The 14,997-nt window shown below is 42.5% G+C and overlaps 1 protein-coding gene across 1 annotated transcript; it reads left to right on the top strand.

Moving 5' to 3' along the window:
- The first annotated feature begins 3,236 nt into the window (after nt 1–3,236).
- On the top strand, nt 3,237–14,292 carry SPMIP10 (sperm microtubule inner protein 10). The gene is made up of 3 exons (XM_066603135.1): nt 3,237–3,675; nt 8,267–8,375; nt 11,247–14,292. The coding sequence occupies exons 1-3, from the start codon at nt 3,494–3,496 to the stop codon at nt 11,466–11,468; spliced, it is 513 nt and encodes a 170-aa protein (XP_066459232.1). The 5' UTR covers nt 3,237–3,493; the 3' UTR covers nt 11,469–14,292.
- The last annotated feature ends 705 nt before the right edge of the window (nt 14,293–14,997 follow it).

Here is a 14,997-nt window from a genome sequence, read left to right as displayed (position 1 = left end):
AAGATTTTGCGATCTATTTGCATGAAGTGTTAATGACCATTAACACTTTATCATCTTCTTTTGCATGTAAAAGGGCCTCCAGGAGCTGTTTGCAGAGCCCAACATGTGTTTAATCACACACCCAGCTGTGCACACAGCTGCATTGTTCTGCTGGCGGCTCCTATCAGAATACAATATTATGGCAGGCCTCCTGTGGAGATAACAGCATGCAGTCTAGTGAGAAATACTTTATCTCTCACTAGCTGATTTATGGATTTCAAGTTCACCTTAAAATCATCGTTCAAGCGAAAAGTGCACAATGCCCACGTTTACATGCAACGATTATAGCTCATTTTCAGTCATTTGAACGAATTATGAGCCTATAATCGTTACGTGTAAAAGGGTCTTAGGGGTCCATGTTTACTTTAGCCGTAAGGAGGAACATGTATGTAGCCATTGCTAGAATGAAGGAATTCTTCTATTAAATTCTCTGATTTCTATATTGCATATAAACAGACTTTAGTGAGGCATCTAACTTTCTGTAGCTATCAAAGAAAGTTAATATATCTTCAAAGACACTAGATATAAAACATCATGCTTATGTGGGGACATCTGCTTCTATTAGTTTTGTTTTGGAAATGTTTCTGTGCCTACGGATATGTTGTTACATAATGCATGTAGTCATGTGGTATGTATTAGTGGGATTTTCTCCTGCTGGAAAAAGCGTAAAATTAACCTATATTGTATACTTTTAGCGTCACATTATGCTGCTCGCTTAGGGCTGACATTTGTAAAGTGCCAGGCCAGCTGTAAATAAAATCAACTTTTATACGTAAAAGCAGGCAATATGTTTTAACCCTGGAACGGGCTTTTTTCCCCTTCCATTAAAAATGCTTGTTTTTTATGTTTAAAGGTGTTGACTGCAACTTTTACTACTGACGACATATCCTCAGGATAAGTCATCAATAACTAATTAGCAGGGGTCAGGATCCCTGTTGATAAGCAGATCGTCAGCCGTGCTTTCAGTGTGGACAGCACTGGAAGCAAATAGCGCTTTCTGTAAACCAGTGGCCTGGTTTGGTAGTGTATGCACAACTCCCATTGAGTTCAATGTGAGCTCTGCCTGCAGTACCAAACCGGTCCACTGTGATATTGACAGCAGTATCTGTTTCCAGCACTGTCTGCATTGTTTATAGGCCTGCATTGTTTATAGGCCCACCAATCAACTATTGATGACCTATGCTGAAGGTATGTCATGAATAGTAAAAGTTCTGGACAACACCTTTAATTAAATCTTCTTGGTGATATTACTGGCATAGCAATAGAAAACCAACAAGAAAAGACAAAATCAAATATGCAAAAAATGACAATATAGTATACCTGTCTCTGAGGGCATCTGATAAACATAAAATTTACATCGAAGTATATGGAATAGTGGAGTCTTCATATCGTATGTAAGGTAAAGTCCCCTGGTGCAAGCACTGAGTCATGACTGACTCTTAGGGTGATGTCACATCGTGATGTTTTCTTGGCAGACTGTTTTTGCGGGGTGGTTTGCCATTGCCTTCCCCAGTCATCTTTACTTGGTACTCATTTTACCAACCTCAAAAGGATGGAAAGCTAAGTAAACCTTCAACCAAGCGGGGATTGAACCCGCAAACCTTCAGGTTGTGAGTGAGAGCTTAGGACTGCATTTCTGCTGCCCTAACACTCTGCACCACACAAGGCTCCATATTGTATATAGACCATAATAATTTTGCTATGTTAATTAGATATTCACGGTGCTGTGGAGAGGGAGCCAGGAAAGAACAAACTGAAAGGTTGCAGAGGGTACTAGATAGTAAGAGGAGAGGACCAATATGTTCTGAATTATTTTTAGGTGACAAACATTTTAAAGTCATCTACTTGATGGCTGTACTAGAATGAACCAAAAGGAGAAAGTACAAAAAGTGAAATTTGTGGAGAGAACCCAAGGGAAATGTGCAACATAACAGGCATGCATTGGATCTGAAAATCTACAGTATCATGGCGGCTCAGTGATCAGCTCTGTTGCCTTTGCAACACTGATGTCCTGGCTTCTAATACTGAGCAAGGGCAACATATGGGTATAGTTTATATTTTCTTCCAGTGCTTGCATGGCTCTGGGTGCTACAGTTTCATAGGCTCATGAAACTGAACTTTGTGAGTATGTCTAAGACAGGGAAATTCAATTGTGAGCCCCACTGGAGACAGGGACAAATGTTAGGACAATCTATGGATGATACTGTAGATTTTGTTGGCAGTAGATAACCATTGGTAAATAAATATTGCCCACAAACCATCAGCGTAAAAATCAACTGAATCTGCATCAGAAATCTGCGATAAATCTACCATGTCTGAACGTGGCTTAAAGTTTCTTACTGAATGACTGGCAGCAGAGATTTTTAAAACAATAAGGAATCAATACAGGAAGTATATTGGATTGCTGATAGTATATATGGTTTGCTGAGAGCATTATACCTCATTAGGTAAAGGTGCATTTACACACAGATGATCGCTCAAAATTCATCAGAAACTGACAGTTTTGATCGATCATTTTGCATTAGGTACTAATGGGTTAATCAGGCCTTTAGTAGCTAACCAGCTTCATTTGCCTGCATTTAGAGAGCAGCGGGTGGTCTGTTCTCTAAATACATTGCTATTGTTCTCCAGCGGGACAGCAGCTGTTAAAGAATGTTATCAGCGTGCGGTCCCTCTTATCAGGGACAACGGATTTCATGCTGACCTGAAGTCAGCAATGGACGAAAAGTGCATGGTAAATGCACGATGGGCACACATTTACACACAACGATTATCGCTCAAAAGATGGCTTTTGGTCAAATTTTGAGTGGTAACCGTTGTGTGTAAAAGGGCATTAACTGTTGAATAAGGTTTTACTTAATTTGCATAATGAAACAAAAGTTGTCAGAGTAAGTTTATTACATCCAGGACATCTAGAAACATTTTCCAATTCTCTTGTTTCTCCAGAAAGTCAGAAACCTTAGGCTGTAGTAGCTTAAGCAATATTTACAAATGCTACCACTTAACCCTACATACAGTAGTATACAGTCTATCTACAGCCTGCACCCCCTATGTGTGTGGTAACTCCATACGGTCTAGAAAAGTGACAAAGAGCTGATGAGCAGGAGAAAGAATGGAAATGTTATACCTCTGAAACACTCAGGCCGCCGTGCAGGTAACTGCATGTACACAGAAAACAATCTTGTTGATCACAGCAACAGTAGCTAAGTAGAGGCAGGATCAGAGAACTCAGGGAGTGAGACCAAAGCTGCAAGAAGAAGAAAACACTTTTATTGTTAGATGAAGTACACATAGATTGACATTAATAGGGAAGGAGCAGTTACCACAATTCTGAGCAAAGGTGAGGAGAATTGTAGAAACTATCAATATCCAGGCGAGCATCAGATTGTCCAGCTACGTATTGTACTGTAACAAGAGAACAGGCTGGAAGGGTCACCATCACTTACGATACAGGATGTCAGATTCTGGCAGTACATGTAGCACAGTCAGACAACAGGAACACAGAAACCCAAATCAGAACAGTTTAATGAACAAGCGACCAAAAGAAGAAAACAGCAGTAATTTAAAGGAACCAATTGAAGTCATACAGAATCCTGGAACCCTGGTCTCTGTAGCAACCATCACTGACATTAGAGGGTAATAACATGTTTTACATTGCTTCTTTTTTCCTTTTCTTTGTATTTTGTTTGCTAATTAACCAATTTAAGATTCTTTTCTAGAACTAAATAAATGCATGGCAAATTCTACATAGATGCTCCCTAGTCCTTTATGATCCAACATCACACATTAGTTATGCCCATCATGGCTAAAATTGGCAGTGTAGACCAATGGTTGGAAATAATTTCATTATCAATACACTGGATGCATAAAGCGTAATTGTAGTGGCCCAGAATGTATATTCCTGGCCCCTCCACAAATGTCATACATGTCATGTCTTTTGTAGATGCGCTGTGCAAAGTTGTCTAGTCATCTTGTTATGTGTATTGCACAGCTGCAGCAAATGAGAGGTTAATGCTTGCATGAGACTGGGAGATGCTTGCAAATGTATCAATTTATGTCCTGTCATCATGAGAGATGATAAGTATGAGTGTCTGAGAGCAGGAAGAGAGTTCTGCTGGTCTTCTATTCTTCTGGGTTGCCAGCCACATGGGGGTACCTTCAACAAGTAAGAGTGAGATTGCAAGTGAGCGAGAAGAGACGGCCAAGACCACCGTGTAGAGGTACTGTTCTGTGAGAGTATCTGTGGAGTGACCCTACCCCTATTCTCCTGTGGAGAGTTCCCCTTCCAGGAGCGGTTCTTAGCAGATAACTGTGACTGAGGGACCGGTGTCATCCCGAGTTTCCTCCCTGACCTCTAATCTTCTGTTTACCTGCAGCAGTGTATTCTTGCGTGTATAATGTTCCAAGTAACATTTTGCCAGGCCCTGACCGTTCCCAGGGACCTGAGATACATTACACAGTCTGTGGCTCCTTTATTTACCGTCGAGGGTCATTCCAGCGGGTAACGGAATGGTGGTGTCACACATGACAATATTATCTCCTAGGGATGTCCGGAAGAGGCCCAGCGCTGCTCTGGCTGCTCTGGCTGAGGCTACGTGTGTCCCTCTGGGAGGGAGCCTGGTGAGTGCCACTTTGCCGTGCTGGGGTCCTAGGTTCAAATCCAATAGGACAACATCTGTATGGAGTTTGTATGTTTGAGTTTCCTTTGAGTACTCTGGTTTCCTCCCAAAATATACAGCCCCAGTCAGGACAGAGCCTAATTTTGAGTTATATGTAATATGCATGTGCTATATAAATATTATAGCCTGAATATTGTGTGACATTTAACCCCTTTAGTGGCACGCCCAGAAAATCTTTGGGGCTTGCTGCACTGACTATGCAGTTAAACTCCGGAAGATTTCCGTGGACAGCTCTAGTGCTGAAATGCTAGCCAGGACACACAGTTATTGTGCCACTGTACACGTTTTCCACTTCGAATTACTTCAGGAAAATCTCAGAGGCTTGTTGCACTGACATGATAATAATAAACCTGCCACTGAAGGGGTTAAGTGAGTGTGATGACTGATGATGATGTCAATGTGTTCATAATAATTATATTTGTTGAAAAACTGGAAAAGAAAATTGTTGCAAATAATTGTTCTGGCATTGGATAAGCACTTGAAGAGTTTATATTGATGTCCTATCTTCTGTATAGGCCGACAATATCTGATTGGTGGGGTTGACTGCTCAGGATCCCTACCAATCAGCTGATTGAAGGGCCTGCAGCACACCTGTAAGTGCCATAGCCTCTTCAGTGTTTACATCTGAGCACAATTCTGTACTTACTCAGAATTACATATTATTTATAGCATCCGTTCTGAGTACTACAGGTTTGTCCGATTGACTGCTGCAGACCCTTCAATTAGCTGATAATCGTCAATCCTGAGCGGTGGACCCCCAGCAATCAGATATTGATGGTCTATCCTGTGGTTAGGCCATCCATTTTTAAAGGCTGGCTAACCTTTAAAATTAATGCAGCTAGAAAATGCATGTACAGTAATGATGAATAGGAATGATTGGCCCACAGCTGTAATATTCACTGTAATGCATTGCCCCTGAGGTGAAAAACATGGGAACGGGGCACATTGCCCAATCTATAGCTGACTGGCTCCATCACTATGCGTTTCTAGCATTGTTGTCTTTTGTGTTTGTTTTTTTTAACGTTTTTTTGCAAGCAGTTTTGATGGCATTTTTGTATTTTGTGGAAAAAAACTATGAAATGATCTAGGATTGGAATATCCTTAAAACTGCAAGTTTTATCTAAATAGGATTTAAAAACCATTCAGAAACACATCTAGGAATAAGATACACATGTCAGGCTGGCTCCATACAGTCCTTCATCATTGCGTCATGATTTTCAGTGGTTTCATTCTCATTTGCGATGCCTTCACTGCACACTCACAGTGCTAAGAAAAATCTGCACTATTGCCCATTTTTTTTTAATGTGATCGACGCCAGCCCCATTGGAAGCGTAGGGAGAACATCGAGCTCCCCTGACACAGCTGTGACAGCTATGGTAGGGGATTCCTTTATCCCCTGCGGGGGTTGCCTGCAACTCATTGCTTTCAATGGGGCGGCAGCAGCTCTGGCCCCATTGAAAGCAATGGAATAGCATCGTGCACCTCTGCCATAGCTGTCACAGTTGTCTCAGGGGAGCGCAATGTACTCCCTATGCTTTCAATGGGCCCAGCGCTGCTGGTGCTGGCCCCATTGAAAACAATGGGCAATAGCGCAGATTTTTCTTAGCGCTGCGAGTGTGCAGTAAAGGCATCACAAATGAGAATGAAACCATTGAAAATCATTGGTTTAATTTTTTATGTGTTTTCACTCACTCACGCAACGCACGATAGGCTATTGCCAGTGTAAAGCCGGCCTCAATATACATGTTTTTTTTTTATTTGCATCACTTAGAATATGCATTTTTTTAAGTGCTTTTGGGGAAAACTTAAAAAAAAAAAACACGATACCTAGAGCATGCTGCATTTTCGAAGCAGGGGTGGCCAACTTTTTGGTGTCTCTGGGCCACACTGGAAGAAGAACAAGAGTTGTCATGGGCCACACATTAAAAATGCATAAACGCTAAAAAAATGCATTGCGATCCACAAGTGAATCTTGCCTACTGACCGGACTAAACCTGCGTGCGGATTCATGGCAAAAACCCCGTCAGAAAGCCATGAATTTCGCCACTGTTTTTAGAGGTGGAATTTATACATGTGAAAATTCCACCATGTGAACGTACTCTTAGGGTTCAAATAATCAATTATTACCCACCTGAGAGACAGAGGCAGGCAGCACTGAACTAATGACTTCTAAATTAAAGGGGTTGTCTCGCGGCAGCAAGTGGGGTTATACACTTCTGTATGGCCATATTAATGCACTTTGTAATGTACATCGTGCATTAAATATGAGCCATACAGAAGTTATTCACTTACCTGCTCCGTTGCTAGCGTCCCCGTCGCCATGGATCCGTCTAATTCTGATGTCTTCTTGCTTTTTTAGACGCGCTTGCGCTGTGCGGTCTTCTTCCTGGTGAAGGGGGGGGGGCGCTCGTGCCGGAGAGCTGGTCCTCGTAGCTCCGCCCCGTCACGTGTGCCGATTCCAGCCAATCAGGAGGCTGCAATCGGCAATGGACCGCACAGAGCCCACGGTGCACTATGGGAGAAGACCCGCGGTGCATCGTGGGTGAATATCCCGGCGGCCATCTTGGTGAAGGAAGAAGAAGGAAGACGTCGTAGAGCGGGGATTCGGGTAAGTAATAATTTTTTTTTTTTTTAACACATCCTTTGGGGTTGTCCTGCGCCGAACGGGGGGCCTATGGAAAAAAAAAAAAACGTTTCGGCGCGAGACAACCCCTTTAATGCAGCTGGGGAGGCTGACCTGGCTAGTCTACTAATCAGTGTCTGCACTGGGCCGTCCGCTCATTTACTAACACAGACTCATAGTTCTGCTACCGGGCACTGGTCTAGCTGGTCTAGAGAGGGTGCAGGAAGAGGCACAGCTAACAATGGCACTGGTCTGCTTGCCTTTGCTCCTCTTAGTATGTCCCAATGCCTCCAGGCCGGCAGCTTGTCGTGTGATCAGCAAGGCCTGGAGGCAGGACTACTAGGTGCTGGACCAACGAGGGGGCTTTTTGGCATAGACTCGACCAGCATGGCTCCCTATTGGCTCTCCTTTCCACAGTGACTCTCCTACAACTTGGAGTAGCAAGAGCAGTGGCTGAACGGTAAGTGCCGACCCCTGGATTCCTTCTCCTCGCTCGCCAGTGTCTCGGTACTCCACAGTCATACACAGTAGTAGTTGGGCAGGCAGGCCGCTGTGGTTCTTACACACAGGACCAGCTGCATGTAGTTAAGTTGTCACAGACAGCAGCTAGTCTGTGTATAATGAAGCTCAGCAGCCGGCCTACAGAGCAGTCGGCCCTCACGGAATTTTCTCTGTGCAGTAAACGGCCAATCCACCCCTGTGGGCCGCATTCATCGCCATCTAGACCACAGACCGTGGCTTGGACACACCTGCTCTAAAGTAATACCTGGTTGCAAGAAAGGCAGACATTGCAAAATGCTGTGTGTGAAACCAGCCTAAAGAAATGATGCTGTAAAGATGGCTGGTGCTGATTTGTATGAGCCGAGTTGTACAAGCCTGCTATAAAATCCAAGTCTTTAATTCATATTACTGCATTTTTCTACAGACTTGTTCAATCACATATTTCAGAGTTCTCCCGAAGGCATCCAATTATCCCTAAACGGTATGTCATGCCCTGGAAACAAGACATGGTGAACAGGAAACTAATTACAGGGGTGAGTAAGTAAGTTCTCGATAAAACATTCACACAATGATCAGCCATAACATTAAAACACTGCGTATCGATACGCAAGAGAAATAAGTCGCAGCATGCTCTATCTCTCTGCATACGTACGCAGTGTGAGCCCTATACCCTTGTAGAGGTTGCATATGATACGCTGTCCATACGCATTGCATTGCCTATGAACCGCCTTTTCATACACATCCCCACTCTGAACGGAGTGGAGAATTTAAAACAAAAAAAGAAGAGTCACACTGGGCATGTCCATTCACAGTGCACTTGCAGCCCATACGTGGTCTCTGCCAGCTCCTGCTGGCAGCATGTATGGATGCCAATGTGTAAAATGTTGCGGGTCTACCCGTCTGAATGGGCCCTAACACACATTTAATATTGCAGACATCCTCCTTAAAGGATCTTCTAAATACTGAATGTTTTACTGCCAAATGCCACAGGACACCCTCAGAGGCCTTGTACACTATATGGACAAAAGTATTTGGGCACTGCAGAAAATCAGCAAATAGGCAAATACTGAGTTTGCCGAACAGTATGCTGGGAAGGGCATGGGTATAACAAAAACCTGCTGATTTTGTAATAACTATTCGTTCATCCGATCGAGCACTTGTGGGATGAACTGGAACGACAGGTACGACACCGCCACCCACGTCCATCCTCACAACAATCTCTTCTCACAGCCTTGTACGAGTAATGGCGAGCTATTCCTGCCCGGATGTACACAAACTTGTGGAAAGTATGCCTTGACGTGTTACCGCTGTAATACAAGCAAAGGGAGGGCTGACACGTTACTAAATAGAAGAATAAAGTACTTTTTCTGAAAAACATGCAGACAATACTCATATCCCGATGGGTTAGAGTTGTGTTGGTAGCACAAGAGGTCCTAGACAATAATAGGCAGGTGGTATGTTATGGCTGAACACTGTATATATTATATACACTCATTGTAAAAAAAAATCAAGCACCAAGAAGAAGTTGTCAAAATCGAATGAAACTTTCTCTGTGTGATTGTAATGTTGATATACGTGATTACAATATCAGAGCAAAAGGATCATTTATTGCAGAAAACTGATCACTAGAAGGGATGTTCTAGAACGCTGTTGGGCCACCTCTAGCTTGGATGTAAGATGTGATACGGACGGGCATGGAAGCATACAGGTTCCGTATGGTATCCTGTGGCATATCGTTCTACATTTGCTGTAACTGAGCCTCTAGATAGTGCAAACCCATAGGCTGTTGAAGTTGGTGTCCCAGATGATCCCATACATGTTCTATTGGTGATAAATCTGTTGACCGGGCAGCCACGGAAGTGTGACAATGTTGTGGAGACATTCCTGTGACACCTTTGTTGTGTGAGGCTTAGTATTCTGTTAGAAAATACCTTTTGGAAACCTTGCCATGAGAGGAACAGGGTGTCCTGATATTGAGCGGTCATTGTCCCTCGTACCACTACTACAGGTGACCGACTGTCGTAGGTGATGGCCCCCCAGACCATCACACCAGCAGTGGGGGCAGTGTGCTGCACCACAGCAAAGGCGGGATTGAGGGGTTCACTCCTAGGTCTCCAGACACAAACACGGCTATCATCAGTGCCCAAACTAAACCTGGATTCGTCAATGAAGCAACCCAGTTCCACTTTGTAGCAGTCAAGTTTCATTGTTCATTGCTCTCCATTGGTGGTCTATCGAGGGCATACAAGCCTGGTAGCCTTGTATGCATGCTCTCACACATCCACTGGACCCAACACCTCCTAACAGTCTGGTCAGAACGGCCCAGGTGGTGGGCAGTTCATCGATACGTCCATCCAGCTTCTTGCATTCCAATAATGCGCCTCCTCTCAAATTTTGCTAACTGGGTGAAATCCCACAATTGTGCTGTAGAGGTATGTCTATTGATCAATAAGCTCTACACAAGCGGAAAAAGAGGTCCACTACATAGAAGTAGCCTCTGAGAGCCACTTTTAGGTTGTCAGGTGGCAAGACTGTTCATCTAATTACACCACAACTCTAATCATTTGTATATCTGCCTGAGATGTAACTGCATGCCAAGTTTTGCAGCGAAACGACAACTTCTTCTAGGGGCTTGACTCTTTTTGACAATGAGTGTGTGTGTATATATATATATATATATATATATATATATATATATATATATATATAGTATTTATAAAATGGCGAAGGAATAGCCATCTGAATGCATCCGCCACCATAACTGTAATGCCTATAGTAGTGAATGGGAGTTACAGAAATGGCATAGGCAGCCAGATGGACTGTTTCTGTAGTCTCAGCCACCTCAGACCACAGAGATAAGGTGGGGGATGCAGTTTTTCTAGATGTGGGACTTGCATCTATCAGATATTTATGACATATCCTGTGCATATGCCATAATGTTTGAGATGGGAATACCCCTTCAATTCAGCCACCTACTGAATCCTTTTGGAAGAAAATGCCAGACTGGTTATTTTATCTAATTTGCATTTGTAGTTTTTTTCAATGGGTTGATTACATGTCTGTATAATAATAAAAGAAACAATTCATGCTGTAATAATTATGCAGTTCCTGATGTGCTGAGGAGACAATGAATGTGGTTAACATTGAATGGGTCCCTGTGTAACACACATTGGCTATTTATCGACCAAGTCCTGTGGCAGAGCGGCTATTAATCTTTCAGGCATAGTAATTACGTTTCACAGTTTCATTCTTTCAAGACTCATTAAAATTGCATTATCATCTGATCCCGGGGATTCCCAACACAATGACCATAATATGGTAATGTTGCCATGCCAACCAGTAAATTATAAGAGGTGCTACTACTCTGTATTAGTTCTCTGAAATGAATAAGCGATTTCCTCTAGCACGCAGATCTCGCTGGGCTGTACAGAGGCCCGCAGGAGGACAGCCTGTTTTTGCAGAACAAAGAGAGGCTATGTCACGGAGAAGAACGTCACATCATCACGAAAAAGCTGAAAATCCCATCACTACATCAGATGACAGATTTCCCGTTGCACTCTCATTTGTCAAGATACCAGAGTTACATGATTAACCAGAAAACTAGAATGCTAGCATGTTACGAATAGAAGCATTATTATCTCGTCTCCTTTGAATGACCGGAGGCCCCAACCACCGCTCAACACTGTAACCTTTGCAATCCTTTTGTCTTTACGCTGTGTAGCAATCAGCATGTTTCATTGTGTGTGCATGCGATGTGGTTAATAAAAACACAAAACAATAAAAGCACAAAGAACCATCTACTGAGCATCTTCATATTAAAGTCTACTTCACATGGAAGGAATATTTGACATTGATCCAAGAGGCTCTAAGTCTATGTAAAAAAATATGTAATGCTTATGTCATTCTGAAATATTAAGCATGTTTAACAGATGTGAATACACATAGTAACATAGTATGATGGGCTGAAAGAAGAGGATGTCCATCTAGTTCAGCCTGTTTTCACACCCTTGTTGATCCAGAGGAAGGCTGAGATTATTCCCAGTTTAGTGTAATGTTTTGCAACTTTCTAAAATAGTGTGCTTAAATTCCTTACCATTTTCCAAGATCTCTGCTTGTTGTCAGTAATAACGAACATTGGAAACGGATAAGTGCACTTATGGACCACATATTTTTCAAAGTTCTGCCTTAAAGCAGTCAGGGAAGGGTGATAACGGAGGCCAAGTTCTGGTTATTTAGGGTTGAGCACTGGCATTAGGACAATGTCTGCTGTATATCAGCTAGGACTTTTGAATCTTAAATAGGTTCAGTACTCTCTACTGATTAATTCAATAATATATCTTTATAGGGGTGCGAGGTGTCATTAGTAAATGCTCTATTGGGGCATATGGAGGTCATAGGGAGGGTTGCCGCTCAGCAATCCCCCTCTTTTAGGTCACTTTCATACAAGTTTATTTTAGCTCTGTATTTGGTCTGTGCTTTGTGGACCTTAATACGTAGTTAATGTAAATCTATTCACATAGCCATATTTTTCATATATATTTTAAAAATGACCTATTTTTTGCATTAGTGCCTCTATCTGGTATTATTTTCTATTGGGCTAATATGGATCATTATTTGCCAAGTAGAAAATAAAAATAAATGGAGTTAAAAATAGATCAAATACTGATAACATATAGTTGTAATGTTATCTGTAAGATTATTACAAATGTGATACAATATGCTCATCTGACACCAGCCTTAGGGAAAAAGAAGCTGCTAGAAAAAAACTTAGCTTGTTCCAAAAGACTTTCTGTGAATATATATATATATATATATATATATATATACACATACACATATATACACCTTGTTTCCCTGAAGATAAGACTCTTATATTAATTTTTACCCCAAATGAGGCACTTGGTCTTATTTTTTGGGGATGTCTTATTATACTTACCTAGCAGCTGCGGTCCGTGTCCTCCCATCTGATCTCCGGAGCTCCGACGTGCTTGCTTGCAGTCCTCAGCTGCAGATAGAAGATCGTTTCGTGGTTCCGATATTCATAAATCCCGCCTCCAGGAAGCGATGGCTCTGATTGGTTCTCGAGCGTGCTAGCCAATCAATGCAGCACTCAATGGCAGGACTGAGGCCCTCACCCTTAGGTCTCCATACATGAACACGGCTGTCTTCAGTGTCCCAACTGGACCTGGGTTAGTTGCTGAAGACAGTCCGGTAGTAATCTGTATCAGTCCATTTTCAAACAGAGGCGACGGTGGGTATCAAAGGCAGTACACGTAATGGGTGTTGTGAGGCCAAATGTCCTTCAGCCAAGTGCCTCTAAATTGCTCCAATGTGCAGGGGCCTGTAACGATGGTGCCACCAACACGAGGATGTACAACAAAACAGTTCAAGCTGCTCATGCTTGCCGATGAGTGTATAATGGAAAAAGTGTTTGGTCACCTACAGCATGTCCAGGAATTTGATTTTTGTTTTCAGGGTTTTTAACTGATGGATCTGCTATTGTCAACTGATGGCTGTTCGTTCCGCATTTAAAAAAGGTGTTTTCCTGTTGGCTAAGGGACCTTCTACACGTGCGGAATATTTCTGCAAGACGCACCTAAAGACACAGAAAATTATGTTATAGAGCAGAAAGTTGCAGCAGCAGATTAAGCTATGTTTTTAGGTGCGTCTTACAGAATTATTCTGCACATGTAAAAGGTCCGTAGGAGACCTTTTAACCTGGAACGGAATTGGCCCATGCGGATATTTTTGCGTCACCATGTTAAGATGCTTGTTATGAATGATCTCTTATGTTTTGTAAGATATTGTATTACAGGTTGCACAAGTAAATACGATGAAATCAGTGCAATTTGTTTTTTGAGCTGCTTATGTCCTAAAACAATAAAAGATCCTATACTCATCTGTCCTGGTTCCCCACAGCTCCAGGACTGCACCAACATTCTCTCCACCAGCACTCTGAGCTTACAGGCTGCAGAGTCAGCCTATTAACAGGGCATCTTGGGCCGCCCCTTTCGCAGACTTCAGTATTTGACTGCTGAGGTCCCTAATTGGCTGAAGCAGCCTGTGATGTTTCGTTCCCAGGCTGACTCTGCAGCTTGTAAACAGACCTGGAAGGATGAATGGAAAGTCAGCGCTGGAGCAGCAGCAAGCCAGGATGGGTGACTATATGATCATTTATGATTTTAGGGCATAATCAGCTGTATTAAAAAAAAGCTCAGAAAACCCCTTTAAAAACCTACTAGAATGGATCACTATGTGAAGCACTTTACTCTTAACCAACTGACTGTTACATAACATGTGGCCCTCATACTGTGCTTGCGCAGGGGCCCTGTGCTGTCTTCTATCCCCACCCTTGAATTGGGTATGTGCTTTTAATTAATGATACATCATCTTTTCATGGTGCAGCTGCACAAACTGCAAATTGTTGGAATAAAATATACTTTTTTTTAATAGATAAATGTGTCTTTGTCTTTTTGATTTGTTATGGTTTCAAAATTACTTGATTTATCCTTTATTATTACACAGTGTATAAATCAAAAAACAATGAATGCCTTTTTTTACTTTATCCCTTAAAGAACTGACTTAGGCCACTCTCACATATGCCGTCGGCAAAACGCCGCGATTTTGATTGTGGCGTTTTGCTGTGATTTTACAGCCGTTTTTGGGTGCACATTACTGCCTTCGACAGCGGGTTTTAGCGCACCCCATCGTTCTGATGGGTGCGCTATATGCAGCAAAATAGATCAGACAACATTCGAAAATCGTGGCACTAGAAAGTGCCGCGTTCGAGCGGATGTTTGCGAGAGTGGCCTTATTTGTTACATACCCTTACATATTGTATTCTAAGGGACATTAATAAGCTACAGCAGCAAACATGCAACCATTAGTAGCAGATGTAAAAGCTATAAATTCCAGGTAATAGTTGACATTTTGATCAAAATCTGGAAGCTAGCGGACGACGTCACAGCTCCCGGCTATACTGCTAGTCCCTACACTAACCAGGAGTCCAGCAACATAACCAAACAAAACCACAAGACAAACCTTTCTTGCAGCCACCACACAAAGAACCTGCTCACAGAACACACAGAGAGAATGAGAACAGTGAAAGTCTTACGTGTGCTGCTGGGATCTGTAGTTCTAGGCTTCCTACCACCA

Source organism: Eleutherodactylus coqui, chromosome 5 (assembly GCF_035609145.1).
Source record: "Eleutherodactylus coqui strain aEleCoq1 chromosome 5, aEleCoq1.hap1, whole genome shotgun sequence".
Taxonomy (NCBI): Eukaryota; Metazoa; Chordata; class Amphibia; order Anura; family Eleutherodactylidae; genus Eleutherodactylus; species Eleutherodactylus coqui.
This window is presented reverse-complemented; position numbering and strand designations above follow the sequence as displayed.

Coding starts and splice junctions, on each gene's coding strand:
- SPMIP10 (XM_066603135.1), top strand. CDS start 3,494: ATGTCAGATTCTGGCAGTACATGTAGCACAGTCAGACAACAGGAACAC. Junction 3,676..8,266: donor ACCATCACTGACATTAGAGG/GTAATAACATGT, acceptor ATTTTTCTACAG/ACTTGTTCAATCACATATTT. Junction 8,376..11,246: donor ACAGGAAACTAATTACAGGG/GTGAGTAAGTAA, acceptor GATTTCCTCTAG/CACGCAGATCTCGCTGGGCT.